Source organism: Erpetoichthys calabaricus, chromosome 2 (genome assembly GCF_900747795.2).
Source record: "Erpetoichthys calabaricus chromosome 2, fErpCal1.3, whole genome shotgun sequence".
Lineage (NCBI taxonomy): Eukaryota > Metazoa > Chordata > Cladistia > Polypteriformes > Polypteridae > Erpetoichthys > Erpetoichthys calabaricus.
In genome coordinates this window covers 276,275,378-276,302,407 of record NC_041395.2, presented here as the reverse complement: position 1 = coordinate 276,302,407, position 27,030 = coordinate 276,275,378, and the positions used below count along the sequence as shown (strand labels likewise).

Sequence of the window (27,030 nt, the reverse complement as noted above, 5' to 3'; positions counted from 1 at the left end):
CACAGAAAGGTCAAATTATTGAAATTTCAAAATATGACTTCCAGATGTCATTTTATAATGTAGGAAATCATTTTATTTCATTATACATCTTTTATACTCCAGATGTTTAACTCAAAGACCTTCTTTATCTCTTAATTTACAAAGCCTACCCAAGGTTCTTGCTGAATTTCTAGAGAGATCCTTCAAGGTTTCTGACTTTGAACACTTTTTTCAGGAAGATCATTAGTATAAGCAGCTTTATTAATTTATGAACACGTGCATATCTATTAATATTGTCAAAGAATTGTGCTTCTAATGTAAATTCCACTTCAGGGATCGAAGAAAGCCCTGTTCCCAAATGTAAACAATCATTTAAATGTATTTAACTCCCATCAATACACTCAATGCCCCAAAATGACAAGGCAAAAAGAGGATTTAAGAATTTTTTTTACTAATGTATTTAAAAAAAGGGGGGGGGGGGGGGAAGCTGAAACATCACACTGAATGTGTTTTTGTGCACTTAACTCACAGAAAACCAGTGTCAAATATGCCCTGCATATCCTTTTTTAGTTAGAGAAACCAGGATATTGGTCTTCACACACATTCAGCAGCTGCCACAGGTAGAAAACGGTGGAAGCATCAAGAGGAATTTCCTGAGGTATAAACACTCGGACAATCACATTAGTTCTGCTCCCAGATGAAATAATCCGTCCCAGTATTTCGGAAATTGCTAAATACAGTATGTTGCTCGGCTGAATGCACAATGCTAAGCCCCTAAGCACAGGCTCCAGCCTTGTTTTCAGATTCAAGGTGACCGCAGATGAGGTTTAATTTGTATGTGACTGGAGCATTTTGCCAAAGGAGGACTCCATAAGTGGACATGTGCATGTCAACGGGGCTTTGTTAGAACCAGGCTTATGCCTTAACTGGATTACTCGCCTTATCCTGGTTTTGGGTGTGCATGTAAAGCCACTCTTTGATACTTGTATTCAGACCCTTTACTCAATACTTGAAGCTGAAGTCCTTCCGGTAGTAACTGCAGCATGGAATAATCTTCTGTATGATACAACAAGCTTCACACACCTGAATTTGTGGAGTTTCTCTGCATTTTTTTCTAAAGTTCTGTCCGGCTGGATGGAGCCCATCTCTAGATACCTTTTTTCAGGTCTCTCCAGCAATATTCAGTTGGGTTCCAGCTGGGACACTCAAGGACATTTTCATTAAGGATATCTCTGTTCATTGCTCCATTCAGATTTCACTCAACCCTGCCTAGTCTCCCAGTCCCTGCCATTGAAAAACATCCCATTGGCATAATGCTGCAACCACCATGCTTCACGGCTGGAATGGCATAGCACATGTGGTGAGTGAGGCCTGGTTTCCTCCAGACATTACTCTAATCTTGGTTTCATCCGATCTGGGAGTCCTATTTGCAAACTCCAAGTGGGAGTCGAGATTGATGTAGTGTTACAATGATAGTTGTCCTTCTGGAACTTTCTCCTATCTCCATACAACCAATCCAGAGTGCAAGCAGTGTGCCCACATCTCTTACCAGTTCCTTCTCCCATGATTGCTTAGTTTGGCCAGCTCTAGGAAGAGTCTTGGTTGATCTAAACTTCTTCCATTTAAGAATTATGGAGGCTACCATGCTCTTGGAAAACTTCAATGCTGCAGAATTTGTTTTCTAGCCGCCTCTGGATGTGTCTCGACACAGCTCTGCAGGCAATTCTTTAAACCTCATGAATCTGATGCACATTGTCAGCTGAGGTACGTCGCATAGACATTCACATGCCTTTCCTAATCATGTCCAGTCAATTGAATTTACTATAGGTGTACTCCAAGCAAATGTAGAAAAATCTTTTAAATGTTCAATCGAAAGGGATGGCCTAAGCCACATTTCACGTGTCATGGCAAAATACCTGAATACTTCTGTCAATGTGCTATTTCAGTTCTTTTATTTTTAATGAACTTGGTAAAATTTCTAAAATCCAGTTTTTGCTTTGTCATTCTGGGGCATTGATTGTTAATTGTGGAGAACAAATACATTTGAATGATTTTAGCATAAGGCTGCAGCACAGAATACAGTGAAGGGGACAGAATAATATCTGAATCCACTATATAACATTTTGAAGGATCAGAATGCACAGACAGTTATACCGACAAGTTCCCCCTAGCAAAAGAACCTGCACCACCATAATATAAATATGGTTCTAAATTGTTTGAAATTTGTGATTCACAGGTTCATAATCTCCATTTTTATCCGTAAATTTCCCCCAAATCTTCATTTATATTAATATAATTAATTTATTTGATTCCTATTATCCTGCAACACTGCTCAATAAAAGAAAGAGGCTCCTCAACTGAGCTCTTCCTCTACAAAATATATATTAAAAAGTACATTTCACTAAACAATGTAATGGTTAAAGTGCATTATATGTTTTGCCCCTGCTTTCTGTAATGCAATGATAGATGAATGTGAATGGAAAATTAACATGAAGACTGAATGAAAGAAAAAAGGATAAGGAATCAGTTATAAACCTAATAAAATATGTGTAAGAAAAAGAAAATGGTTTCAGTATGGAGGAACACAATACAGGAGTTATGTGAAATAAATTTAAATAAATAATGGAAAAATTGCATCCAGGTACAGTTAAAAAAAAATCTTATCCAGCTGTGGATACACCTAAAGAGTAAAAAAAAAAAAAGAATAAAATTGCATTAAAAAACACAAATTATTTAAAAAATTATTTTAAACATATGTAACCCACTAATACATTTTCCACTAAAATGATATTAGAACTCAAATATTTATTAATCATCTAATATGTAAGTTCAATAGTAGGGTGCTGTTTAATATTTGACGGTAAAGAAAGACTCCGATAAATGATACAGGAAATGAATGCAACTACTAGACACCTTTTGCTTTTGAAAAGAACCACGCAAAGCCTTCAAGTTTAATGACTTGTCAGAATAAATGCACATAACTTTTCAAAATTTAGTGAAGTATGCATTCATTAACTTGTCCATCCATTTTTCTAACCTACTTATCTTCTTCAAAGTTTTGGGAAGCTAATGCCTATCCTGGCAGCATCTGGAAAGGGAACAAGTTCCCCTGGGGACAAATCAAGTTCTGTTGCTGAGACTCACTGGCCCACTAGAGAGCCCACTGCTCACACCAGACTACTGTATATACTGTGGTGTCACTCTACTGTCAAACAGTACTCTTTGTATATCGCTGGCTACACATACAATATGTGAATTACAAGATGTAACTTGTCTTCTGCCAAACACACATTTGTTTTAAAAAAAGTAGATGGGGAAAGTCCTTTTTCCTGCTTTGAACGGTGGCAGCTAGTGAAAGGTACCTTAAAATATCCAACCTTTTTTCAAATTAAATTTCTTCGACGACTCTGGCTGATGAATTTCTAGGATCTTCTGTTGTTTAGGTAAATCCGTTCTTTCTCTGCCCACAAAGTACTTCCTTTGTCACTTCCTGCCACAAAATCCTAAAGCATCACAACATTCATGCACAAACCTATTTTTGTATAATTAATCAATAACAAGATCTTCTAGCCTATACTAACTTGACGTCTGTAATAAGATCTTTGGAAAAGCTTAAAGGGAAGTCTATCATTTTGTTAAAGTAACACTGTATTGTGGGCAACAGCCCGGTGTCCTCTAAACCTTTCTGCAGTTCCACTGTAATGATGTGTGCTTTGCAAATCTGACAAGTTTATTAGAAGGTCTAACAGATGTTTTCCTGGGTCTTGCCATGAGCTTAGTTGTTCCTCCTAACTTTGATTGTTAACGATACTTCTGAGTGGGATGTGTATAGATATTTTTATAGGCTTTCCTTAATTTGCAAGAGTCGTAATTGTTTTTACCTTAATACCTTAGCCAGTTCCATGGACAATTCTATAATTGTGAAGAGGCCTTACACCCTGAGAGTCTAAAAAGTTCAGGGTGCTTATTCAGCTCTGGCATTGTTTTCATGAGGGTTCATTTAAGGAATTAATGAATAAAAACAAGTTTTGATGCCTTAAACAAAAAGCTGTTAATTATAAGGGTGCCCAAAACTTGCACATGCCACATTAATGGTTTTATATTTTCAACATGATAAATGCCCAAAGAAATAATGCATAATACAGATGTTGTTTTAACTTGTTTATACTTGGAAGATTAGTGAAATATGCAGTTCAATTGAGGTGCCCAAATTTTAGCATGCCATATCCATATATTTAAAAACTGTTTTTAGAATTTATCAAACTACTTTGAATGTATTGTGTTGGGCAAAGCATAGACATTGCTGAAGCATGTTTTAGGTCTAAGTTTGACATCAATATTGGTAGATAATAGCAACTCAAGACAAGTCTGTACAAGCATTGGTAACATGGAGGACATTTGCCTCACGTTTAAGATGTGAATGTTCTGAATTATCAGAGTTACATACATAATCGCAATTGTCTCTTAAACTGATATTTTCCTTAAGAGGTTGAAGAATTCATTACAAAAATGATTGTGTTGAATTGTCTATTTCCATATTTTCACTGTTAAATGGAAAAATCTGATTAAACTACCCTGAGAAAATTGAATCTTTTTGGTGCTGTCAACATAGAATTAATATAGTTTATTCCGGTGTTAACATACTTATGCACATACTGTACACTTCATAAATTGGTTTAATTACATCTTTTCTGCTGATCATTAGTTAATATGCTGCTTAATGGCCTAAGTAAATTTAGAAAGTAGCATGGTAAAACAGTGTTAAACTCTTTCCTGTAACAATTAATAGCACTAATTTCTTAGATTAATCTCTTTAGATACTGCAAAAAATATTTTAAATGTAATTTTGTCATGCACATTACCTCCAAGGCTGATGTCGCTGTATTCACGGTCAGAGCCTGTAATGGTCTTCTCTCCTTTTCCTTTCAAATGCTAAGGTGATGTCTAGTTGTCTAAGCTGGCTTAAAAACCCAGAATTGGGGCACACATCCCGATGTCTGCCAACTGTCTTGATAGCTTCAACCAAAGTCATCTTCTTGCATATCATCAGGAAAGCGAAAACAAGAGCAGCAGATCGACTTATCCCCATTGCACAGTGAACTAATACTTTACCTGAAAGAAGAGTGTTTGATTAATCGGCCAGTATCTTTTATATCCCACCTTTTACAGAGCACACCATCACAAAGTGGTTTTATAAAGCCAACAAATATAATTCCAAGTAACATGATGAAACACAAGCCATTCAGTTGCATGATAGATTATAAACAAATTCAGGATAGTTTACATAGCATGAACTGGTTTTGCAAGGATAAGAATTTGAAATATGTTCCTTTTTATAACAATGTTTCCCATGTGGAATGATCCTAAAATGAAAACTACAAACAGGAGTGCAAACAAGAAACAATTGCATAGAAAACTGCACTTTTGTCAGTGCTTCCCTGCTTGTTGTTTAAAAAGTGTAGGTTTCTCCAGTTTTTGGTCCATAACCCAAGTAAATATGATATAGTATTAGCGTCCGGTGCAAAACTGTTGTCATGTTGTCTATTGTACTGACGCCCACTGCTGGTAACTTGCTCCTGGTCACGTGTGTTTAGCGTTTTGTCTCAAAGTGTCAGCTGCAGACAAGATGGCCTTTTCCAAGATGCCTGATTTTGAACATAACCAAAGGTCTTTCAGATGTTCTTCAAAAGCCTCTCGTTATTCATTTCAGTTTTGTGACACATTAGTTTGTTCCTGATTACCCTGATGCTTCATGTGAAGAAATGCTTCCTGGTTTCTGCCTTGACTGTATTTCTACAGTCGTCTTCCAGTACATGCTTCAGTAATTTGCTAGACAGATTTTTTTGGCTCAAGTTTATTAAAAATTTGAATATATTTTTATGACTTGGATTGAATCTCTGACTTTAATTATAACAAGTGTTCTGACATTTTTAGGTAATTTTGATGTAAGATATACTAAGTAATTATTATGACGGAGATCGGTGTGAACTGTTGCAAGTTGAATAACACCTACAACTAAGAATTTCACTGTACTTTGTATATGCAACAATAATTACCCTATAATTAATTATTTTCTTTTAAATTAATGGTGTTCTGCTTAATGCAGCAAACCAGAAGAGATACTTTCATTAGGGTTTATGTAATTGGAACCTCTTGATATACAATCTTAATACTTGCAGTTTCACCCTTTAAAATGTTCATTTCTGAAAGGTGCCTTTGGCTTTACTTAAAGTAAATTTTGCATCATTTAGTCCTGCCAGTGGCACTGCTTTCCAATTTTTAAAAAGTGTTACATGTTCATTAGGTTCACTGGGTGATACAGCCATCTTGACTTCTTACCCATCAGAGACTGTCTTACCACGCCACGAGGTGAACAATGGATTGTTCATTCCTTCTTAAATGGAAGAAGTTTAGATCAGCTCTGACAAGTCATAGTTCAGTCGCGCACCTTGCAGCACTTGGATGTTAGTCTAGTTGAAGCCAAGGTCAAATGAAATGGTAGGTAGTTATCTTATTTCTATCATCTTTGTGTGTATCAGTAACTGTATTATTCTGTTTCCTAACATGAGTGTGCTTTTGTTACCTTGATAAAGTCTACCAGCTAGAGACCACCTACTACAAAGAAATGTAATGAAAATAAAGTGGGAACCTTACCAAATTATTACTAGTATTGCTGAACGCAAAGCTGATAATTAAGCAAGTTAAATTTTCTTTTCCTTCTTATAACAGTTGCTTTAAAAATGGCATGATTAATATAACAAAAATATGAAAAACTATCTTTGGAATGACATTACTGTACAACTCTATTTCTTAGAGGAAAACAAATGTCTTCCAGTGTGATTATGATGCATCATTTTGTTGTTTTATAGCAATAATTTATACCACAACACATGTTACCAGACTATAAATGTAAACTAAAAAGTGTAGTATATATACAGCAGCTTTTTTTTTTTTCCAGAAGTGGATCTTTATGTTTTAATGTTTGCTTTCCAAACACTTACCCTTTGGTGAATTAAGTCCTGCCCTGATAAATTTAGCAGTTGGGTGGAAGTATGGACTAAGGTCAAACTCCGGGTCATCGTCTGCCTCCACGCCATAGTAATCTATATACATGTCACTATAGTAACCTGCTCCAGTGTTAACGTGATACCTTCCATGAGCAGCATTAACAATGTGAGTGATGCCAAGACTGAGCAGCTCAGTTTTATCTCGTGCTGTGTACCTGAGATGAAAACCAGAATAAAAGAAAAACACTAAAACACATGCACACATTGTACAAAATACATACTTTAGACCCATTAAAATGACAGTACTTACCATTTAAGGAGATGTAAAAATGTAATTTTTCACATTGTACTGTTTGGGACTGAGGTCACGTAAAAGTGTAAGGTTACACTGCATTTCTAATGTCATATCAGGGTTTGTACAATTCGCAGAAAATGTGGGCTCACATTAGACTAAAAGTAGAGTTTGTGAAAGTATAACATTTAGTTGTTCAGCACAGTTGCACGCATCTGCATACATCCATCCATTTTCCTAACCTGCTTATTATTTGGTGTCAAACAGTATTTCTACATTTTTAGATTTCTGTATAAAACCTAGTGTATTTTAGTCAAATAATAAAAGAAACGTAAATAAAAATATCGCAGATTTACATTGATTAATATGTAAATAATGCAAAAACTACAGTCTCTTTTTCACCTATAGTACATACTCATCTCCTATGTATAGATTTGGCCAAACTTCATGGACGTGCCCCGTTGAATGCTTATTAAGCCACAGCAAGTGCTCAAGGGCAGAAAGGCTTGGTGTCTCGTACTCGCCACTCATCCAAGTCTCTTCACGAACTGACTTCCAAGCCATCCTAAAAGGAAAAAAAGGGCATAACTCATTTTTTGGTCTTTGCTTCTACAGTATATGCACTCATGGTGTCTGCCTATTAATTAAGACATTTTTGTCACATCAATAGGCCAAGGCTATCAAATAACTGCAACTTTACTTTCTCTTTTACTAAATGTTACTTGCAAATATTAATTCTTAACGTAAAAATGAAAGAACGTTTAGTTGTTTCAGCTTTCTTACTGCAAGATAAATTTTGTCAAAACGCAGACACTTGCTGAATTCATGCACACATCCTGTAAAAATATCTGCTAAAGCGATTTAAAAATTGATGTAAACTGTTGATTTTAATTGCAGCCAAGCATAATCCTGGGGGAAATGCTTAAATTAAAACAATCTGTACAGCTGAACAAATATATATGTATTATTATCTGTACAAAAGTAAAGATGTCGTGACGTTTGACATTGTAAACATAATACTGAAAGCAACTAATCACTGTTCAATGGCAATCTGCTTTCCACATGGAGTCACAAGAGACTCTACAGAGCCGCCGCATCACCTTACGGTAACGCTTTATACCCGCTCGCCAATGCTCGCTAGACTGATTAACTCATTCTACAACGTATTGACAGTCGTTTTACATTTACCGTCGTGGCTGATACTGAACGATACATATATTATGAAACTTGGAATAAGCGGTAATTGTGTACTTGATTTTCCTTTAGGCCTGGCGCCCTGTTTCTCTTGGTAATGAACCTATCCCGACAGTGATTCCTGGCAACGTCTGATTTTGTATCCGATTGATTTCGCTTCGTATTGGCTGCAGAATCAAAGACCACGCAGGTCCAGTGCTGCCGCTATGTCGGTTTTACTTGTGCACTTCTGATTACAGGCCGTGCTACGGAATGTCTGGTCTCTCGGTTTCCCTTGCCGACTCCCGCGCGCGGCACCATTCTCGCAAACACCCGCATGCACCGTGCTCGCGAGATTCTGCAGTGTCTAAATTCACCCTGCCGCTCATTCAAGTATCATTTTTACACAGATATGTTGCACAGATGCAATCCTGTGTGTGTAAGGCAAAAAAGGACACGTAGCATTCGAGATCGGTTTTAGACCACTTTCGCATGTAATACTAAATCCGATGTAGAAATACGGGACCCGCGTTTCAATTTTTGAATCGAAATTATATGGACATTATCACAATTTTACTGTACTGTTTATGCGGCATTCCTTTTATCTATACGTTGAAAATCAATATGGATTACACAACAATAGAAACGCAGGGTGCCAATGAGAAGAAACTGGGGTGGTGTACTTCGATTTCCAGGTTGCTGTCCCCAGCCAGTAAACCCAGTTACTATATTTCCGTAATCTAACGTGCCTCTCGACCTTTAAAATGCTTAAACCACAGTTTTGCATATAGTGTGACCAGACCTCGCGTTTTAATCACTATCCCGGAATTTAACAAAAATGTCCCGTTTTAGCTGGCCGAAACGGGAAGGGGACCCCGACCAAGAAGTACTTGTGTATTTTATTAGGGCGCAAAAAACTCAAAAGGGACCCCCAAACTGCTCATCGATTTAATCTGGTCCACCACATTGTTGGCTGTATCAATGACTTGTGTGTTGTGTCTACAAAATACACAGTTTCTCACTTGCTAGAATACTCTTTATTTTCAAGTCTCGAAAAACACAACACTCGAAAGTGCACGCTATTCTCGCACATGGGCAGAAACAGATGTGCTCAATTACCATTACAAACATAATGTTATCCAACATCCCCCCCCCCCCCCCCCAAAAGTCAAGTATTATAGGATGTGACAAAAATCCCGTAAATGACCTGGACGTTGACGGACCCGCTGTGGTCGTTGCTGTTGAGCAACTGATGGTTGGGAGATCTGGAGTGCCACTTCAGATGCATTGCTACAGCTGTCATCTGATGGAGCTGCTAATCTAAAATGGGTACTATGAAACTCATTCTGCTGAGGGTGCAGAATGACTTAAAGCCATTGGGCAAAGACGATCTAGTGGAAGTGGGAGTTCCCGACCCATCATTAACTTAGCTGGTGATCCCAGTGGTTGAGTGTTGAGTTGCCCGGTAGTGAAGTAGGGTTTGGTTGCGGGCAGTATAAAAATTTCAACCTCCTTGAGCAAGATGTGCCCGGATACCATTTTTAAGTGACTGATTAAATCTCTCTACCCCTCCATTTGCCTGTGGGTTATAATAAGCTGTCTTGTGGTGTTCAATGCCATGATTCTTTAGGAATGATGTGCATTTTGCTGAGATAAATTGAGGCCCATTGTCAGTTGTGATTACACATGGAACTTCGAAACGGGCTATCAGAGCCTCCAGTACGTTGATCACAGTCTTTGAAGTGACTGCACTCACCGGAGCAACTTCAGGCCACTTAGAGTGCAGATCATATATAACCACAAGAAAACGATGATGGGGAGGAGTGCTGTGAAGTTCACCATAAACGTCTAGCTGCAGGTGCTCCCATGAGTATGCTGGCCACTGAAGGGGCTGAAGTGGTGGAGGAGTAGGTAACCCTGTTTTTCCACTAACTAGACAAGCAGAGCAATCCTTAACAAGGACTTCTATATCATTGTCAATACCTGGCCACCATACCCGATCTCGGCACCTCTGTTTCATTTTGACAATTCCTAGGTGACCCTCATAACTCATCGCCAAAATATGAGACCGCAAACTTTGTGGCACCACAGCACAATAACCCCGAGCAATGCAGGTGTCATTCCAACATGATAGTTCCTCTTTTACACATGCAAATGGGATCAGCTCATCGGATACATGTTTGGGCCAGCCCTCTCTAAGTGCGTAATAATTTGAAAACAGTATCCTCTTCTGAAGCTCTGTAAGTGATACAATATCCTGTAGTGGTCCATGCAGCAGCTGAATTAGGTCATTGTCTGTGGCAGCAGCTTGGTTGTGAAGTGGCTCCAGTGCTGGTATAAAGCATGACAGTAGGTCAGCTTCTACATTTTCCCATCCTGGCTTAAACTCCAGTTGGAAATTATATTGTTGTAAACAATCGGACCACCTATGTAACCGGAGGGGCTTGTGTCCTGTTCCAGATGTTGATAGCAAAGAAGTGAGAGCCTGATGGTCTGTCCTCAGAATGAATGGTCTTCCATACAAATAAATATGCCATCGCTCACAAGCCCAAATGCATGCTAAAGCTTCACGTTCCCCTGCAGAGTATTTTTGTTCAGTCAGGCTTAGTGCTCTGGAGGCAAATGCAACTGGCTTTTCCACCCCTTCTTCCATCTGTGACAAAACAGCTCCCAATGCCAAGGCAGAGGCATCACAAGTAACAATTGCCATACCCTCTGGGTTAAAATGAGAGAGAACTGGTGCAGTCGTGAGTTGTTGTTTCAGGAAATGGAATACATCAGTGCATGCAGAGGTCCAATCCCAGGGTGCATCCTTTTTTATGAGCTCGCATAGTGGGGTTGTGATAGCTGAATATTGTGGCAGGAAGCGTAAGTAATAAGATGTCATGCCTAAAAATGAAGCAACTTGTGCAGCTGAAATGGGTTCAGGAAGACTGCAAACAGCATCCACATTGGACTGCAAGGGTTTAATACCTTCAGCTGATAAGTGGAACCCAACAAAATCAATTTCTGATGCTGCAAAGATACACTTCTCTTCATTTAAGGTGAGGTTGTGTTTTGTAAGCTGCTGTAACACACGTTGTAGCCTTTCATTATGGACAAAGAGTGTTGGTCCATGCACTACGTTGTCTCCAGATACACACATACTCCTGACATCCCAGCAAAGAGTGATGACATTATTTTCTGAAAACAGCTGGGCGCTGAGCAAAGCCCAGATGGCATATGGGTATAACGGAACACCCCAAGGTGTGTGACAAATACAGTGAGATCCCTACTATCAGGATGTAGTGGTATCTGCAGGTAGCCTTGTCGTAAGTCGTTTAGTGAAAATAGTGGAACCATGAAATTGAGATGTAATCTCCTCAACTGTTGGTAGTGGGTATCAGTCTGGGACCACAGCCTTGTTAACTGCATGAAGGTCAATACAAAGATGCAACCCACCTGAATTTTTACGAGTAGTTACTAGATTAGAGATCCAGGGCGATGCACTAACTGGTTCTATAATCCCTTCCTCCTGAAGCTGTTTCAGCTGTGCAGTAACATCATCTCTCAGTGCTAGTGGTGTTCGGCGCAGTGGCTGAATGACAGGAGGTATGGACGGATTAAGTCTGGGCTTGTGCACAAACTCCAATAGGCACCCTAGGCCATTAAACAGGGCAGGCCATTTCTGCACCCATGGAGAAGTGACTTGCATGATTTCTGCACCATCGTAATCGAGAACAGTAAATCTGAGTCTGAGGAAAAGGTCAATACCCAGAATATTGGCTCCTTGCTTTGTAACATAAAAGCAAAATTCAGAAAGAGATCTTGTTCCATAACGAACATGTAACAGCAACGTCCCCAGAACATCAATCTTAGTATGCCCATAACCAGCCAGAGCTATAGATGGCCTCTGCAAAGGTAAGTGAGAATAAAACTGCTTGTATGTAGCATAATTAAGAAGAGACACTTTAGCGCCCGTATCCAAAAGCAAAGGTATGCACACATCCTGTATATATACTGCACAAGTCTTGAAGTTAGAAGAAAGAGACTGCACTGAATGGATAGATGCTGGTGCTGAATGTGAAGGTGAGGGCTGCCCAGATGCAGGCACTTGGGACGAACAACAGCATCTTGCAAAATGGTTTAATTTGTTGCATTTTCTACATCGCTGACCTCTTGCTGGACAACTTGAGTCCCTGTGCTGGTGATGGTTAGATCCACAACTCCCACAATATTGTCCCGAAATGTTGGGGTTTCTCCGCGCTTGCAAGACTGGGGCAGCTGACTCAGCGTACGTCAGGTATGGAGTCCAAGCCAAGCGCGATCAGATAAGTTTGAAAAGATCCAAACCAGCGAGTCCAAGGCACCGAAGGTTCACCAGGTAAAGGTAAGAAAGGAGGCGGTGGTGGCAGCGAAAGTTCAGCCATTCTCGTCATCAAATGTTGTGTCTACAAAGTACACCATTTCTCACTTGCTAGAATGCTCTTTATTTTCAAGTCTCAAAAAACACAACACTCAAGTGCACGCTATTCTCACACATGCACAAAAACATATGTGCTCACTTTCCATGCGCGCATGCAATTACCATTACAAACATCATGTTATCCAACATTGTGCTGTGTTTTTGAACATAAACATCTGGGGCCTGATGCATAACGCCATGCGTAGAACTCGCACTAAAACATGGCGTATGGACAAAAGTGGAAATGTGCTTATGCACAAAAAAAATCAGATGCACAAAACCGTGCGCAAGTCAACTTCCACGCAATTCTGCTACATAAATCCCAGTCAGCTTGAAAAGTAAAGCACGTGCGTGCCTGCCGTCCCACCCCGACTACTCCCGTAATTTTGCATATTTTAATATGCAAATCAATCCAAATACAGTATCACCTTTTCCATTTTGGTTAAAAGACAATGGTAGAAGCATGTGGAAAAACAGAATTTCGGTGAATGCATGAAAAAAGTGCTATTTGTTGGATTAAGCAGTAGTATAAACAACAAAAGGAAGTTTATCAAGTGATACAGAGCGGCGGAGACACTCGAAAGTTTAAGTTCAGAAAGTTGCACAGTGCTTGAAGTAAAACAAAGAAGTGTTCAGATATCAAAGTTGTCGTGAAAAGGCAACTCGTAGCCCACCGTACGAAAGCATATTAGGGTACAGAGAAAAGAAAAAAAACAGGGACACTGAAGAAAAAAGGTTAAAATGTCTTTAATTTCGAAATTTCCATTCTAATCTTGTAGTGTATATTGTCATTAAAGCAGAACGTTGTAAACTTCATCTTAAAATCAATGTTTAATTTACTAGAGTTTCTCAGTTTTCCATCGTAAGTAAAGTAGCACGTTAAATGCTTTGTGTATTGTGTGTGGGAATCACTTCTTAAATGAGCTTTTCTTTTACGGCACTGATCTCCGCTTATAACACATTACATTCATGATATTACATCTGTCTGAACATTTTGGAATGCTAAGATGTATACTTGATATCATTTTCATAATGAAATGCATTAAAGCATGTTTTAAACATGGGAACATGGTGGCACAGTGAGCTGGCACACCATCCAGTGATTGTCCCTGCCTTACGCAAGATAGCGTACTGGCACATGTGCGACCCTCGATGAAATAATTTTATTGCAGCAGTACTGCCATATTCAAAAGTGCCAACCCCCAATTCCTTTTCTTTCTCCAAGTAACCAATCACCGCAATAAGATCTGAAATGTCAAACCAGCTGTAAGCTTAGAATGTCGATTCTTGAAAACATTTAAGGAACATTGAAAAATCTTCGAAGTATGTTATGTTATTTCCATCCAGGGTCGCGCCAGTCCCAGCAAGCATACCCGAACGGGACGCCAGCTCATTGCTACCACTGTGCCACCTTGCCCCCACACATTAAATTGTAAACAGTATACATTATTTAAATGAAGTTAAAATTTCCTGTATAATGTAATATACATACTTTAATACATTTCATCTTTAAAATGATATCAAGAGCTTCAAGATAGTTCTTGGAACTAGTTTTGGTGTCACAATCCCTCCTAACCCATTAACAACTGTGTTTGGGGTACTTCCAGATGGGCTTAAAGTGGAGAAGGACAAACAAACTGTAATTGCCTTTGCTACACTATTGGCACGTAGACTTATCTTGCTCAACTGGAAGAATCCTAACTCACCTCTTTTAAGTCAGTGGGTAACTGATGTTCTATACTATTTGAAATTGGGGAAAAAAAAACAAATTCTCACTTAGAGGATCTGTACTAAACTTTTTCAAAACTTGATAGGATCAATTGAATAGCATTTTAGAATAAACATTTAAATTGAGGAAGTGTATTCTCTCCCCTCTATATTATTCTATTTGTTTTTATTTATTTATTTACATATTTTTATTATTATTAAAGTTTTACTCAGTGGGCCTAGCTCTCTTTGTCATGGGTGGGGGTTGATTTGTTCTGAACCTAGTTTTGTTAAACTTGACTTGCTTGTATGGAATGTTATTTGATTTTAATAAAAAAAAAATACAATAACAATTAAAATATACAATATGAAAGCAAGAGTACAATATACATGTACATATAGTGCAGATAGGGCAAATTGTTCATAAAGTGGTTCAAGTTGTGCAATAATACACCTGTAGTGCAAGTTTACAGTGAGGTAATTGTACTTATAAGTTCAAACAGTTCTTCCTGGAGCACTTGATGGACTGATCGAGTGCGTTTATAGCACTTGGGATGAAACTGATTCTGAACCTCAAGGAACCCCCCCCCCCCCCCCCCACCCCAGAGCTTTCCGATCAGCTGTTGTACAGCTGAGATTCCACACTCAGATACAGTAGTTTAAAATACTCTGAATGGTGCACTGAGAGTAACAACGCTAAAGCAGCTACGGTATATGGAATAGTTTGGCCTTCCATGGACCATTATATTGTTACAGGTTAATTACAATCAGATGCATTAAATTTATAAATGATATGCGGTTAATTTCAGTGTATTTGATGAAGCCGCATCAGGGATGTGAATGTGAAAAAGAATGAGAAACCACACGGAAACAGTAGCACTGCTTTGATGCTTGGTTTGCAAAATCGAGTGGAAACTTCCCTACGCACAGGGTAAGACTGGAGTGAGAATGTGCGTGGCTTTATGCCAAGTTTAGTTTTTATACGACTCAAAGTGAGCCTGGAAACGGGCGTACGCAACATTTTTGTGCTTACGCACCGTTTATATGTGAGGCCCCTGGTCATCATGAAAATGGGTCATTCAGAAAATTACGTATTTGAGGCCTCACATTTCAGAAAACACAGAACTATTTTTGTGCGTTTTAAATATCTGTAAAAAGAACAGAATCTCTGTCAAAGGTTAGGAATACATCAGAATGAAATGACAATATGGATAACTCAATATTTAAAACACTTGCGTGTAAGGTGATTTACAATAATGGTGATAGTTTTGTTCTCGAGAGAGATTGAATTTTCATACTTTGTAGTTTCATAAGGCTTTTAAACCGACTTGGTTACTATCATCAAAAACCCAATGAAATCGAAGTACCTATAATGATTAGCCCTAACATTTACCGATGATCCCTTATTGCTAATATATGCAAATAAGGCAATATTATTTCCCAGTGAATGCAAGGTGTCAGTTTTTCCAGCTATGAAGAACATTTATTACTGTAGCAGGAGAAAGAGCGCGAATGTGAAGCGTATAATCATCAAGTCAATGGTGGTGCTGAACTACAGAGAACAGGATTTGCACAGTTTTAACGCAAGTTGTATTGGAAGCCCGGTTCAGATAGGCTTATACTTTGAATTAAATACTGTATCTTTATTAGTGAAGTTAAAAACTGCCGTTGCAGTCCTGTTTAAGTTAACTGTGTTGTTTGTGTCTGCTATTCAAAGCAAATTTGAGAATTTTTTTTTCTTATTGTAGGTATATTGTCAGTATGTTGTAGCCCATAATGTTGGCGCTCCAGCATGGATTGTGTATATGTCATTTGTAAAGATTGCGTTCATTTCTAAAATCTATTCAAGGTATCGGTCACAACCGATGTCTGCTAAAAGTCTCATAATTGGGCACCGCGCCTTTTATCTTTCAGGATGGAGTTTGAAATGAACAACGGTGATTAATCGGATAGAGTTTCACGTTAATTATTATAATTGTCCATCCATCCATTATCCAACCCGCTATATCCTAACTACAGGGTCACCAGGGTCTGCTGGAGCCAATCCCAGCCAGCAAGGCAGGAAATAAACCCTGGGCAGGGCACACACACAAACACACGCACACACACACACACACACCAAGCACACACTAGGGACAATTTAGAATCGCCAATCCACCTAACCTGCATGTCTTTGGACTGTGGGAGGAAACCCACGAAGACACGGGGAGAACATGCAAAACTCCACTCTGGGAAGTGAACCCGGGTATCCTAACTGCGAGGCAGCAGCGCTACCCACTGCGCCACCGTGCTGCCCTATTATAATTGTTTTATTACTTATTTTATATTTTCTTTTAAAGCTAATCTTTCACTGTTTTATATTTTTGCAAAAAATAATTTTTTTTGTTCAGAGAATGCACTTTAACTTGTAGCCTGTACAGTAATACATAAAATATGTGAATTAAGACTGTCGTCTCATGCCTAGTAAGGATAAACGCGGGGGTTGTCGGTTAATGGGCAGCAAAAATGCACTTTGTCTCGGACTGCAGTACACCACGCGCCGACCCTGTTCCCATCGCACTGATGAATTTTGTACATTTAAAAGGATTCGGGAGGAAGAGATGTACACATTAATATTGATTTGGATCTTTTGCAAAATTAATTTTAAACAAACCAACCAAAAAAAACGGATATGAAGCAAAAGTTAGTCGAGTCACTTCTAGTCACCTCTACACGCCAGCTAAAACGCTAACTTTCCCCCTTAAGTTAAACAGTGGAGATGTGCGCTGATCGCTGTGCACGTGACAATGTACTTACGACTAGCACGTGACGAGTGGGTGTTCACTTATTCGTCACTATCAAAAAAAAAAAAAGAAAAGGCGCCATCGAAGTGTGTTGTACGGTAGTTCGTTAGGGCGCAGACACTCCAAACACAATAACGTGTTTAATTGATCTGTAATACTTTGGCAACTTTTTTATATTTACATATTTTTAATGTAGAAATAATATGTCAACGTGCACATGTTTGCTTTGGAAAAATAAACGTCTGTCGTCCGCCAGTTTCTACGTTTTGCTTGCACCATCCTTGGACAGCAGAGAATGAATCAAAGGGAGGAAAGTGCATTGTGGGCACACACACACACACACACAAAAAAAAAAGCATAAAGGGCGGATATTTTTTTAGCTGACTTTTGAACTCATGCAGTGGGCTCGGGGGCGGATGTACCATCAGGGCGTTCTGGGTACGTGGCAAGGGGCCCCTGACAGCAAAGGGCTTTTTCAGCAAGATAGTGCACTCCTTGAGTAGGAGGACATCGGATTGTGATCATGGATGTGGGGTCCGAGCTTATCTCCTATGGACCTACCACAGTTCTCCTACCAGAGCTAATGTAGCGAAATTTTAACTTAACATGATAATGAATTATAGGAAATTCAGTGAGTTCGGCAGGCATCCAGTGGCCTGAGATTCTTGGATTTATGGTGCGGGGGAAGCTAGTACAGCAGTAGGATTTAATTAACGTAAGGCATAGAAATATTTGTTTTTTGTTGGGAATTTAATAAGAATCATTTTACAAGAAATGCCACAAGTTCATTGAACTTAACCAATAGTAAAAGGATGGTGAGCCTGAATTGCTCTAAAGCCACAAGTTTAAGGTGCAGAATGTGAGTGGACCTAGGTGTCTCATGGAAGAACAGTCAAGCCTTCCAGATTTATGCCAGTACAGCAGGATTTTTTTTTTTAATTTTTTTTTACATCCCTTGATGCTGGGGTTCTATGGGACCTGCTTGCATCAGGTGCACCATTTAGGAGCACAAATATCCCACTAAGTTTAAAGCTGTTATTTTTGTGTAACGTGCACAGAGAAGCTCAGTAACTTGCGTCTCCTGCCCCAGAGTCAGAGTAAATGATTCATGGCTAAAACAAAGAGGGGAAAAAAGGAAGCTGTTAAGTGGCTCCTAGTGAGGGGAGCTCTGCTGTACAACATTCAACGAGGAATGTTGTTGCACAAGAAACGGGTAGAAGCTGCCATCAGGAAGATAAGCTGCTGTGATCCTTTAGGGCAGTAAGGTAATCAATTGCTTCTTTATGCCATTCTGGATTGCTGACATGTCTTGCAACCACTGATATGAATGTAATAGATAATGGACTGCCAGGCTGACTAGATCTGTTTCCTGCCTTATGCTCCTTGCTGCTGTAATGGGCTTCAGCTCCCTGCCACACTGATGGATAAAACATTTTAAACCAATGGACTGCATGAACTGGCTTTGTAATAAATGGAGCCTGGCAGTTGCCAAGAGTGTGGTATTGTTTCAAAACGTCTCCTGCATTTGATTTCATTTGCTGAGCTACAAATCCAGAAGCTTTGTATATGTACAAGAAGATAAAGTCACGTTATCATGTGATTTATTGTTTGTTCCCCTTTTGAAAAGATTTTTTTCTGATAATTCCAGTGTTTCTGAATATGGCTGTGGTGGTATACTACAAGTTAGAATAATTCTAGAAGATTTAAAGAAAGCATCCCGATGAGGTATCAAGACAAATTCAGTCTAATCTAAAAATCATACATTTTGTAACATTTTTGCTTAAGTTTTGCATTTGATTCTTTAGATTATGAATAGAATAAGCAAAACCATCAGGATTGGGGGACAAAAGAAAAAAATACAATGAATATTAACTCAAGGCTGTCATATAACAGGATAGCTAGAGAAGATCCCTTTTTCTAATGCTATTTGGTCTTCCTCAGCACAGAGAGGTTAATGCCCAAGGTGGCCCCTGCCCTTGCTTGTGTATACGGCTGTTCAATGACTGCCACTGTAAGTTCCTAATTTTTTTCTCTTTTCAAGGCCTTTGGAGTGCCTATTCCCTTACTCTGTGCCGCCCTGATTATACATTTGACTACTTGGTCGTCTGTGGCCAGCTGGACATAATATGTTATTAAAATTAATAACAAAAACAAATATAGTTTTTATTTTCCTTGGAGTATCATTTATGTAATTAGCCATAAGGTTTCCATAATCTGTGTTTATGTTACATACAGTTTACAGAATTCTGAATGAAACTAATTGGTCTCTGAAGAATAAGTGATTTATTCATACACAAATAGTCTTTTGAAGCCTCTAAGTCATTTTCTTTCTCGGTGCAAGGCACAACCCAGTAGCTGAGAGTGAACTCATTTTAGAGGCGAGCTTTGCTGTCGAAGCCATTACGTACTGTACTCCGGATGATATTGCATATTCAACACCATTGCCAGTAACTTTTATGTCTGCTTACACAGCTCCCTTGAGACCGAGCTAAAAAGCAGCTGTTACACTAGATCACACTGTAGATTGAGAGATGTTACAATATCTGATACAGAAACAGCACGAAACTTGTTACCGCTCACAAGACTCAGAAAGATGCTTTGAAAATGTCACAGCTTTTCTCCTTGTTTGCATTGTCCATTTTCTCTTGCAATTGATTTTATGTAACCTTGGCACTCCTGGGTTCTGAAGCGCCTTGCTCTTGTTTTTTTATTTATTTGTAGTTTCTCTCTAATTTTTAAAGTCGGCTTCTTGAAAATCATTGGCAGCATAAGGTTCTTGAGCATCACCTTAGCTTGGTGAAATTAGCAAGTTGTCCACTGCTATTATTTTAGTAGGTTGCTCTGGGCAAATTGGCCTTAGGGGGTCACATGAGAGAGTAATGGAGATCGCTGTAGAGGTATGATTAAGAGGAATGGCCTGCCTGCTCTGAATCCAAGTCCCTATGCTAGTTATGAACTGTGTGAAAATATAAAGATGCTTACACATGCATCAGAGCACTTTTGCTAGAGATCAGTGATTGACTTTGCCATTCCAATGGAAACTAAGTTTTGTACAGTGAAGTAAGGAGAGCTTAATGAGCTGTCAGTGTGACCATAGCTTGGTGTTCACTTGGCTCAGGGCATAGGCTAGATGGATGTGGATGATCTAAGCGGGCTTTGAGAATATCCTCAGAAGGCCAACAAGACACTTCTTTTCCAGGAAAGTTTTTAACCCTCATTTTCTTCTCTTACAGTTCATTTTAGGAGAAATCACAGACATGCAGTCAGAATGTGTCAGGCTTTTAGTAACTGACGTGGCTGAAGGCTTGTTGATAATGTTGGTGTCACAGTGCTGAGACTGAGTTAAGCAAAGATATTCTGGCCAATTATTTGGCAGTTTTGGCCAAATAGGAAGGATGTTGTCTAGACCGTTCCCTGTAAGTGTGCAGAAATATTGACCTGCCTGGGAAGTTCTTAAGCCTGGAGAACACAGGACTGGAGGTGTTAAGAGTGCCAGGGTTCATTTCTGTCTCTCGGGTTGGTGAATTCTGTGGTGGAAAAGTTGTATGGGTGGGTGACATCTTTTAGAAAGTCACTGAATATTATTAGGGTGTCTTCATTATTATGCAAACCATCTTCTTATTAATATCTGCATTTTGCATATTAACAAATTAAGGAAACTGCAGACTAATTATCTAAAATGGGTAATACATTTACAGTACTGACCTCCAGACATAAAAAAAACACTTCTGACTAACAATAGTTTCCTTTATCTTAGTATAACTTAAGCATATCAGCTTCTGTTATTACAGTTTTTAATAGTTTCGTGGAATCAGACATGATAATGAGTATAATATACAGTTTGAGAGATAATGATGGGCATTATACAGTTCTATGCAAAAGTGTGGCCATCTCTGGCCAACAAACATATTTTTTTTTGACATTTTAAGAAAAAAAAATAGTAATCACAGCTTCAGCAGCAAATAAACTAAAGCAGTGTCATTTTTTTAATGAAAATATTGATATATAGTTTAGAATGTCTGGGTCTGATGAAGGGGTTATCCTAAAATACGTCAGTCTAAGGGACATGGCCATGACACCTGGATACTACCAGATTTCAATATGGAGGACATCATGGCTTTAATGGATGTTTGCACAGATATTGTTAAGAATTTTTTTTTTACCTTAAACTATTAAAAAAAATGTAGTTATGAAAGCTGATATGGTCAAATTATACTAAGGCTAGGGGGGCTTGTCTGGTGCCTTTGGCGCCCATCCCCCAGTTGCAGCCAGTCTGCTGCTCACGTTGTAAAGAGAGGTGCTGAACGCACCCCAAGGAGATGCGGTCCCTCCTCCGAAACCCTCTCTTAAACGGTGATACAATGGGAAACAAATAGTTTTTTTTTTTTTAAATCTCCTCTTTGCTCGATCAGCTGCTGGCTTGCTGCTGCTGCCCTGCCGCATAACCTGCATCTCGCGTGACGCTTCGAACATTTAAAAGCCTGTACAGCAACTGTCCTACTCTTTGTTTTTTATTTACAGCCCCTTGTGTGGTTAAATCTCTTGGCACTGTTGGTTAAGTCTTGTCTCGCGGGACGCAAGTTCTTGATATTTTTTAGTTTACAATTTAAAAACGGAATAAGAATCTGAAAATCTAACAACATCACATTAAAATTTGATAAATTCTGAAAAGAATTATATCAAACATATATGTAGGTTTTAAAATAAGCCCGATTTAAAGCGTGACAAAAAATGTCACATAGAATCATTGCACAAAATAGTTGCACTTTTAGACTTTTTTATATATATTGTAGACAGATAAGGCTGTTGTTTCTGAGATTTTTTTTTTTATTTTATTTTTTTTTAAAGTTTTATGTAATTTGTCTGCTGTTTCCTTAATTTGTTAGAGAATGTCGTCATTACCGGGTTCATGGCCATCACTGAACAAAGCGAACATATGCAGCTCTTTAGATAGTGAAGGTTTTTACCCCAATAAACTGCTGACTTTTTTTCTCAACATAACTCTGATCAGCCACAAACTGGGGTTCCTGTCAAGCCCCCAAATCCCCTCATAACTGTTTTCCATTCATTGATCATCTGTTTTTGCTCACTTTAGATGATCCAGCCAATTTATTGTTTCTGGACAATCTGCAGATGTGCCATCGGTGTGTTCATAGTGATCTCTTGATCATATTATACTATTATATGGACAGAGAAGTGGCTCAAAGATATTATATGTCCACTGATGTGTATGTGTTTTAAAACCATGGCAAAAATAATGTTTAGATTCAGGGATTAGGAACCTAACATCAAAGTTTTGGGCTAATGGAATTGGGCATTTTGGCTAATTGTGTAAATGCTTATGCTCACCTAATATATTTTAGAATATAAATATTTTCATTTAAATAAATATTTACATTTTCAGAGCTCCCTTAATCAGTTAAATCCTTTCTGAAGGAGATGTCTCTTTCAAGTGACACTAGTGAATTGACTGTGTCTGGCGTGTGACCCAGAGTGCACGCAGCAGCCTGAGGACAGCAAATCCTTCAGCATGAAGCTGTTTGAGGGTTAACAAGGTTTCTTCTGGGACTAGTTATTTGAAAGAAGATCTGCTGACAGCTGTGAGTAGCAAACATTTTTGAACACGTAGCTTTCAGCTACAGCTGCACTTCCTGACATTAGTTCTGTCAGATTGCTTTACAAATTAAAACAAGGCAGGTGCATTGATGTTTTATCCTTAGAAGTCCTAGAAATTGCAATGTATTTACATGGTACAGTAAATTTAGACTTTTGCTTTCTAAAAGTATAAAATGTTAATTATTCTAAGGGACATTGACTACTGGAAGTGTTTGCCATCTGTACAGACACATGTAGTGGCTGGGGGATTAATAAAGCCGACTAGAATCCACAAGATGGCAGATTCAGATCTTCACTCTGCCCACTGTGTGACCCTGACTACCCGCGATTCAGGGTTGCATAATCTGCCTGATCCTAAATGTCCACTTTGCTTAACCCATCATAAGATTTTCTGAAGCAAAACACAAACTACGTCAAAGCAATTGTAATGGACAATTTAAATGTTTCAGCCCGTTTATGTTAGGGGCTTGTACTGTGTGAGTGAAAAATACCTTATTTGGTACCTTTTCTTTATATTCACATTATAGAAGACTCTTCTCTCTTTATGCTGTTCTCATGTGTCCCTGTAATGGTTATCTAGGGTACTAACAATAGTTACCCAGAACACCTCTTAAAGAGTAATATTAATATTCTGTTCACAGTTATAGAAAAAGAAATACAAAGAATCCATCCTATTTAATACCATTTGTCATTTAAAATAAAAAATGGGAGGAAATGGTCCCTCGGTCATCAGCCTTGTAAAATATTGTTTTGTGCCGTGTAAAAACATGAACCTCCAACCCGAAAACTTTATTTTTAAACCTGACACTTCTGTCATAATCTAAATTTGAGATCTAGTGAATTTTATAATTAAATCTAAGTAATACTTCATGCCTGTTATTAACATAAGATGCTCAAGATTAAAAAACTCCAGGCCTATGAGGCAGTTTCTGATTACTGGGCTCAAGCACAGTTTTAGAATGCTTGACATGCAGTTACTGGATGAAAATAGTTGGAAATATAAATGAATATTCTTTATTGCATATGTACAGGGCTCTCCATTAATATTAAGTGATGTCAAATTTGTTGAACAGAAACTGGTATTTCATGGTGTTTAAGCCTAAAGGATTAAATGTATCTACAAATAAAAGTGATGGTATTATACTCTGAGGCCACCTAAAAGGCAGAACTTAAGGCCACACCTAAACTGGCACCTCTGTCTCTACAGTAAATGGATCTCTTGGTGTAATCTGAGTGCAGTCATACACCTTGGTCAAATGGATTCTTTACATAATTAGGTAAAAGGGAGAAACTAACCCAACAACTAATATGATAATTCTCCATTAACAGAAAGCAGCTTAATAAACTGTGAACAATAGCAGTCCTATGGTAAGAAATAACCAGTCTAAGATTGCAAAATCGACCAAAAATAAGCATTGAAACACTTCAAGCCTTTAAGAGTTCTTCACGCACTTAATAAATAAAACTGTGCGAGGAAACCCTGAAGCTAAAAGATTATCTGGAAACTGAACACAAGACAGGCTGAACAAGATTAATACAGGAAATATAAACTGAGTAATGATCTAATCCTAGGCAAAAACTCAAACAATTTGAAATCCCAAAAGAAGTCAACGCTAAATGGTTTTAAAAAAAAAAAAAAAACAACTAAAGAGACCCGAGGCAGCAGACAAATACAAATGAGTGTGATAGCAACCTCCTGATAACCTGAGCAAGTCTGCCCCAGGTATGTGCCTCATTATTGATTATTATAAAGCCGACCTGGTAGGGGGCTGGGCACCAATAAAGGGCAGAACATATCGGACATAACAAGTAAATTATTAGAATGGGTAGACTTTTAGACAATAGTAGGTGGGGGGCAAGATTAATAAACTTCAAAGTGTGGCAACCATTGACTGAGCCCAGGTCAAAGCATGACTGACATTCTGTACCCTTGCCGGATTACTAAAATATAAAGAAAAATACTGATACTGTATTACACTGCAGTATCCCAGTACTTTTGGAGACCACTTTAGTATCTTCATAAGTTAATATTCTTCAATCCACTTAATACAATTTAAGATCACAAACACAGGCTTTACTGGTTGGGAAACTTACACTCACTATCAGGCCTGCTTTGTCTAGCTCAGATGTGTGAGACGGCCAAAGCTATTCCTGGCAGCATGAGGTGCAAGGCCAGAATCAACCCTGGGTGGGTTGCCAGTCCATTTTTAACGATATATATCATCTCAGTGCCTTTGGATTTTGTATTTCAGAATGTGTTCAGAAGTAAATATACATTTTCATTTATTTTTTTGGCCAACGCTTTTATCCAAAGTGACCCACAACATTTGAGATACAATTGGCAACATTTCTTTTATTTGTTTCCACTTGGATTAATTTCAAGCCATATTGTTCATCTTCAGCCCACACCACATAAATCTGCTAATTGTACATTTATTTATAGAGGTACAAAGTGCCTTGTAGATTGGGATAACTGAGTATTTTTTAATGCATTGATGTTTACAGATAAATGAAAGGTTTACTATCCCTTTTGCTAAACATTTTCAGTTGGCTGTTCCAGTTCTGCTAAAATTAAAAATGTTTGGATTCCAGCATTGCCTGAAAAATGATGCAAATCCTCTAATTACTGTACTTGTGTAACTTACATTGAGAAGCCTTTCTACCTTATGTGTTTTTCAGAGGTGTCTCTGCATACAGTAGAACCCAATCTCTCTCTCCTGTTTATGGACTGTTATTATCTGATTCCTATTTTAAAAATCTGGTGACTTCCTAATTAATTTTTTATTGCAAACATTTACATCACACAAGCCCTTTTTAGAAAGCAGTCCACTTGACAATAGGTGTACAGTATATGTGAATTATCTGTCTTTAATGTTTTGTCAGGATGGGCTCAAGAGTTAATGTGATTGGTTAATACAAACATTTCAAATCATTGCTTAAATCAAGTTAGATGGTCCATGTAGCAAAGTGCAGTGAACCTGAAATGAGAGACGCAAAGTCAGCCTGCTGCATAATATGACACCCTTGCAGCTGGCAGTTTAGAAGCCAGAAGCCCATTTTCATAGTTGAGCAAAGGGATTTTCTTTTCAGCTCAAGCTGGTGTTTTCTGATTCAGAGGTCTGGAGTTTGCAGCTGGCCCCTGTTTCTCAGTACACATAATGCAGAGGGGCACAGTCCTGAGCAATTTCTTGCTAGTGAGAATCATAAAGCAAAACAATACAAAGTTTCATAAGCTGATGCTTTTTGCTAAACTTGATTGGCCTTTGATGGTTTGTTCCGCTTAAAGTGTCACTTAGTATAATGCCCTTCATCCAGTCCCTCTCTTTCCCACTCTCCAATATTCAGTAATCATTGGAAATTTAAGGCAGGTCTTTTATTTATTGATTTCTCATTATTTAACAATGGGAGATTTCTTATGATTAAGAGTCCATGTAGAATGAAAACTGGCAGAAGATGCACCTCTGTATGCTTTTCAGATCACATATTGCTGCTTAAACGTATTGGACATGTTCTATTCAGCATAGCTAAGTGTAATGAAGCATTTCCCTGAGCAATGCACTGTGCTTTCATAGCTCTCATGTCTATTTGCCTTCTCTGTCACAGGTTTTCAGATCTCCCGAGACCCTTGCAGTATATTAATATATGTCTAATCCTGTTTTCACTTGCCTTTGTTTTACTGCTACATACTTGGCTTTTGATTTGACAGCACACAATTATAAGAGACAACTGCAATTTGAGCACACTTGATGTGAATGGTTTACTGTAACAACTGTGCTGTTAATCAGTCGGATCCTAATGAAGAGCTACTAATTGTAGTCTGTGAAGCACTGAATGTTTTTTCAGCGTGTTGTCTATTTTGTTTTTCTTTCAAATGATGAAAGCACCCCTTTCCAAAAACACCTACAGTATAACTGATCTCTACACAAGTAAAACAACTTACTTTTAAATGTAATTTCTTCTTTTTTCTTGACTGTATTCCTTTGAGTTGCCCTTATTACAGAATGCGTCACGCAGTCCTTTCCTTGCCAC

The 27,030-nt window shown here is 38.4% G+C and overlaps 1 protein-coding gene across 2 annotated transcripts; it reads right to left on the bottom strand.

Annotated features, from left to right (window-relative positions):
* Positions 1-605: 605 nt before the first annotated feature.
* Positions 606-27,030, bottom strand: LOC114647064 (dual specificity protein phosphatase 13-like). 2 transcript variants are annotated; one of them, XM_028795574.2, is made up of 5 exons: positions 26,942-27,030; positions 7,694-7,843; positions 6,981-7,201; positions 4,842-5,091; positions 606-2,659 (listed from the first exon to the last, which is right to left on the bottom strand). In XM_028795574.2, exons 2-4 carry the CDS (start codon positions 7,840-7,842, stop codon positions 4,871-4,873), a joined length of 591 nt encoding a protein of 196 aa, XP_028651407.1. In that variant the 5' UTR covers position 7,843; positions 26,942-27,030; the 3' UTR covers positions 606-2,659; positions 4,842-4,870. The 2 variants fall into 2 exon arrangements, with proteins under 2 accessions (XP_028651407.1, XP_051778924.1); XM_051922964.1 differs by lacking the exon at positions 606-2,659 and having other exon boundaries at positions 4,216-5,091.

Excerpts from the sequence above, each read along its gene's own strand:
- LOC114647064 (XM_028795574.2), bottom strand. The coding sequence starts at position 7,842 with ATGGCTTGGAAGTCAGTTCGTGAAGAGACTTGGATGAGTGGCGAGTAC. Across the intron at positions 7,202-7,693 it reads AATCTATACATAGGAGATGA|GTACACAGCACGAGATAAAA; the intron begins GTATGTACTATA and ends TTTTCATCTCAG. Across the intron at positions 5,092-6,980 it reads AGGACTTAATTCACCAAAGG|GTAAAGTATTAGTTCACTGT; the intron begins GTAAGTGTTTGG and ends CTCTTCTTTCAG.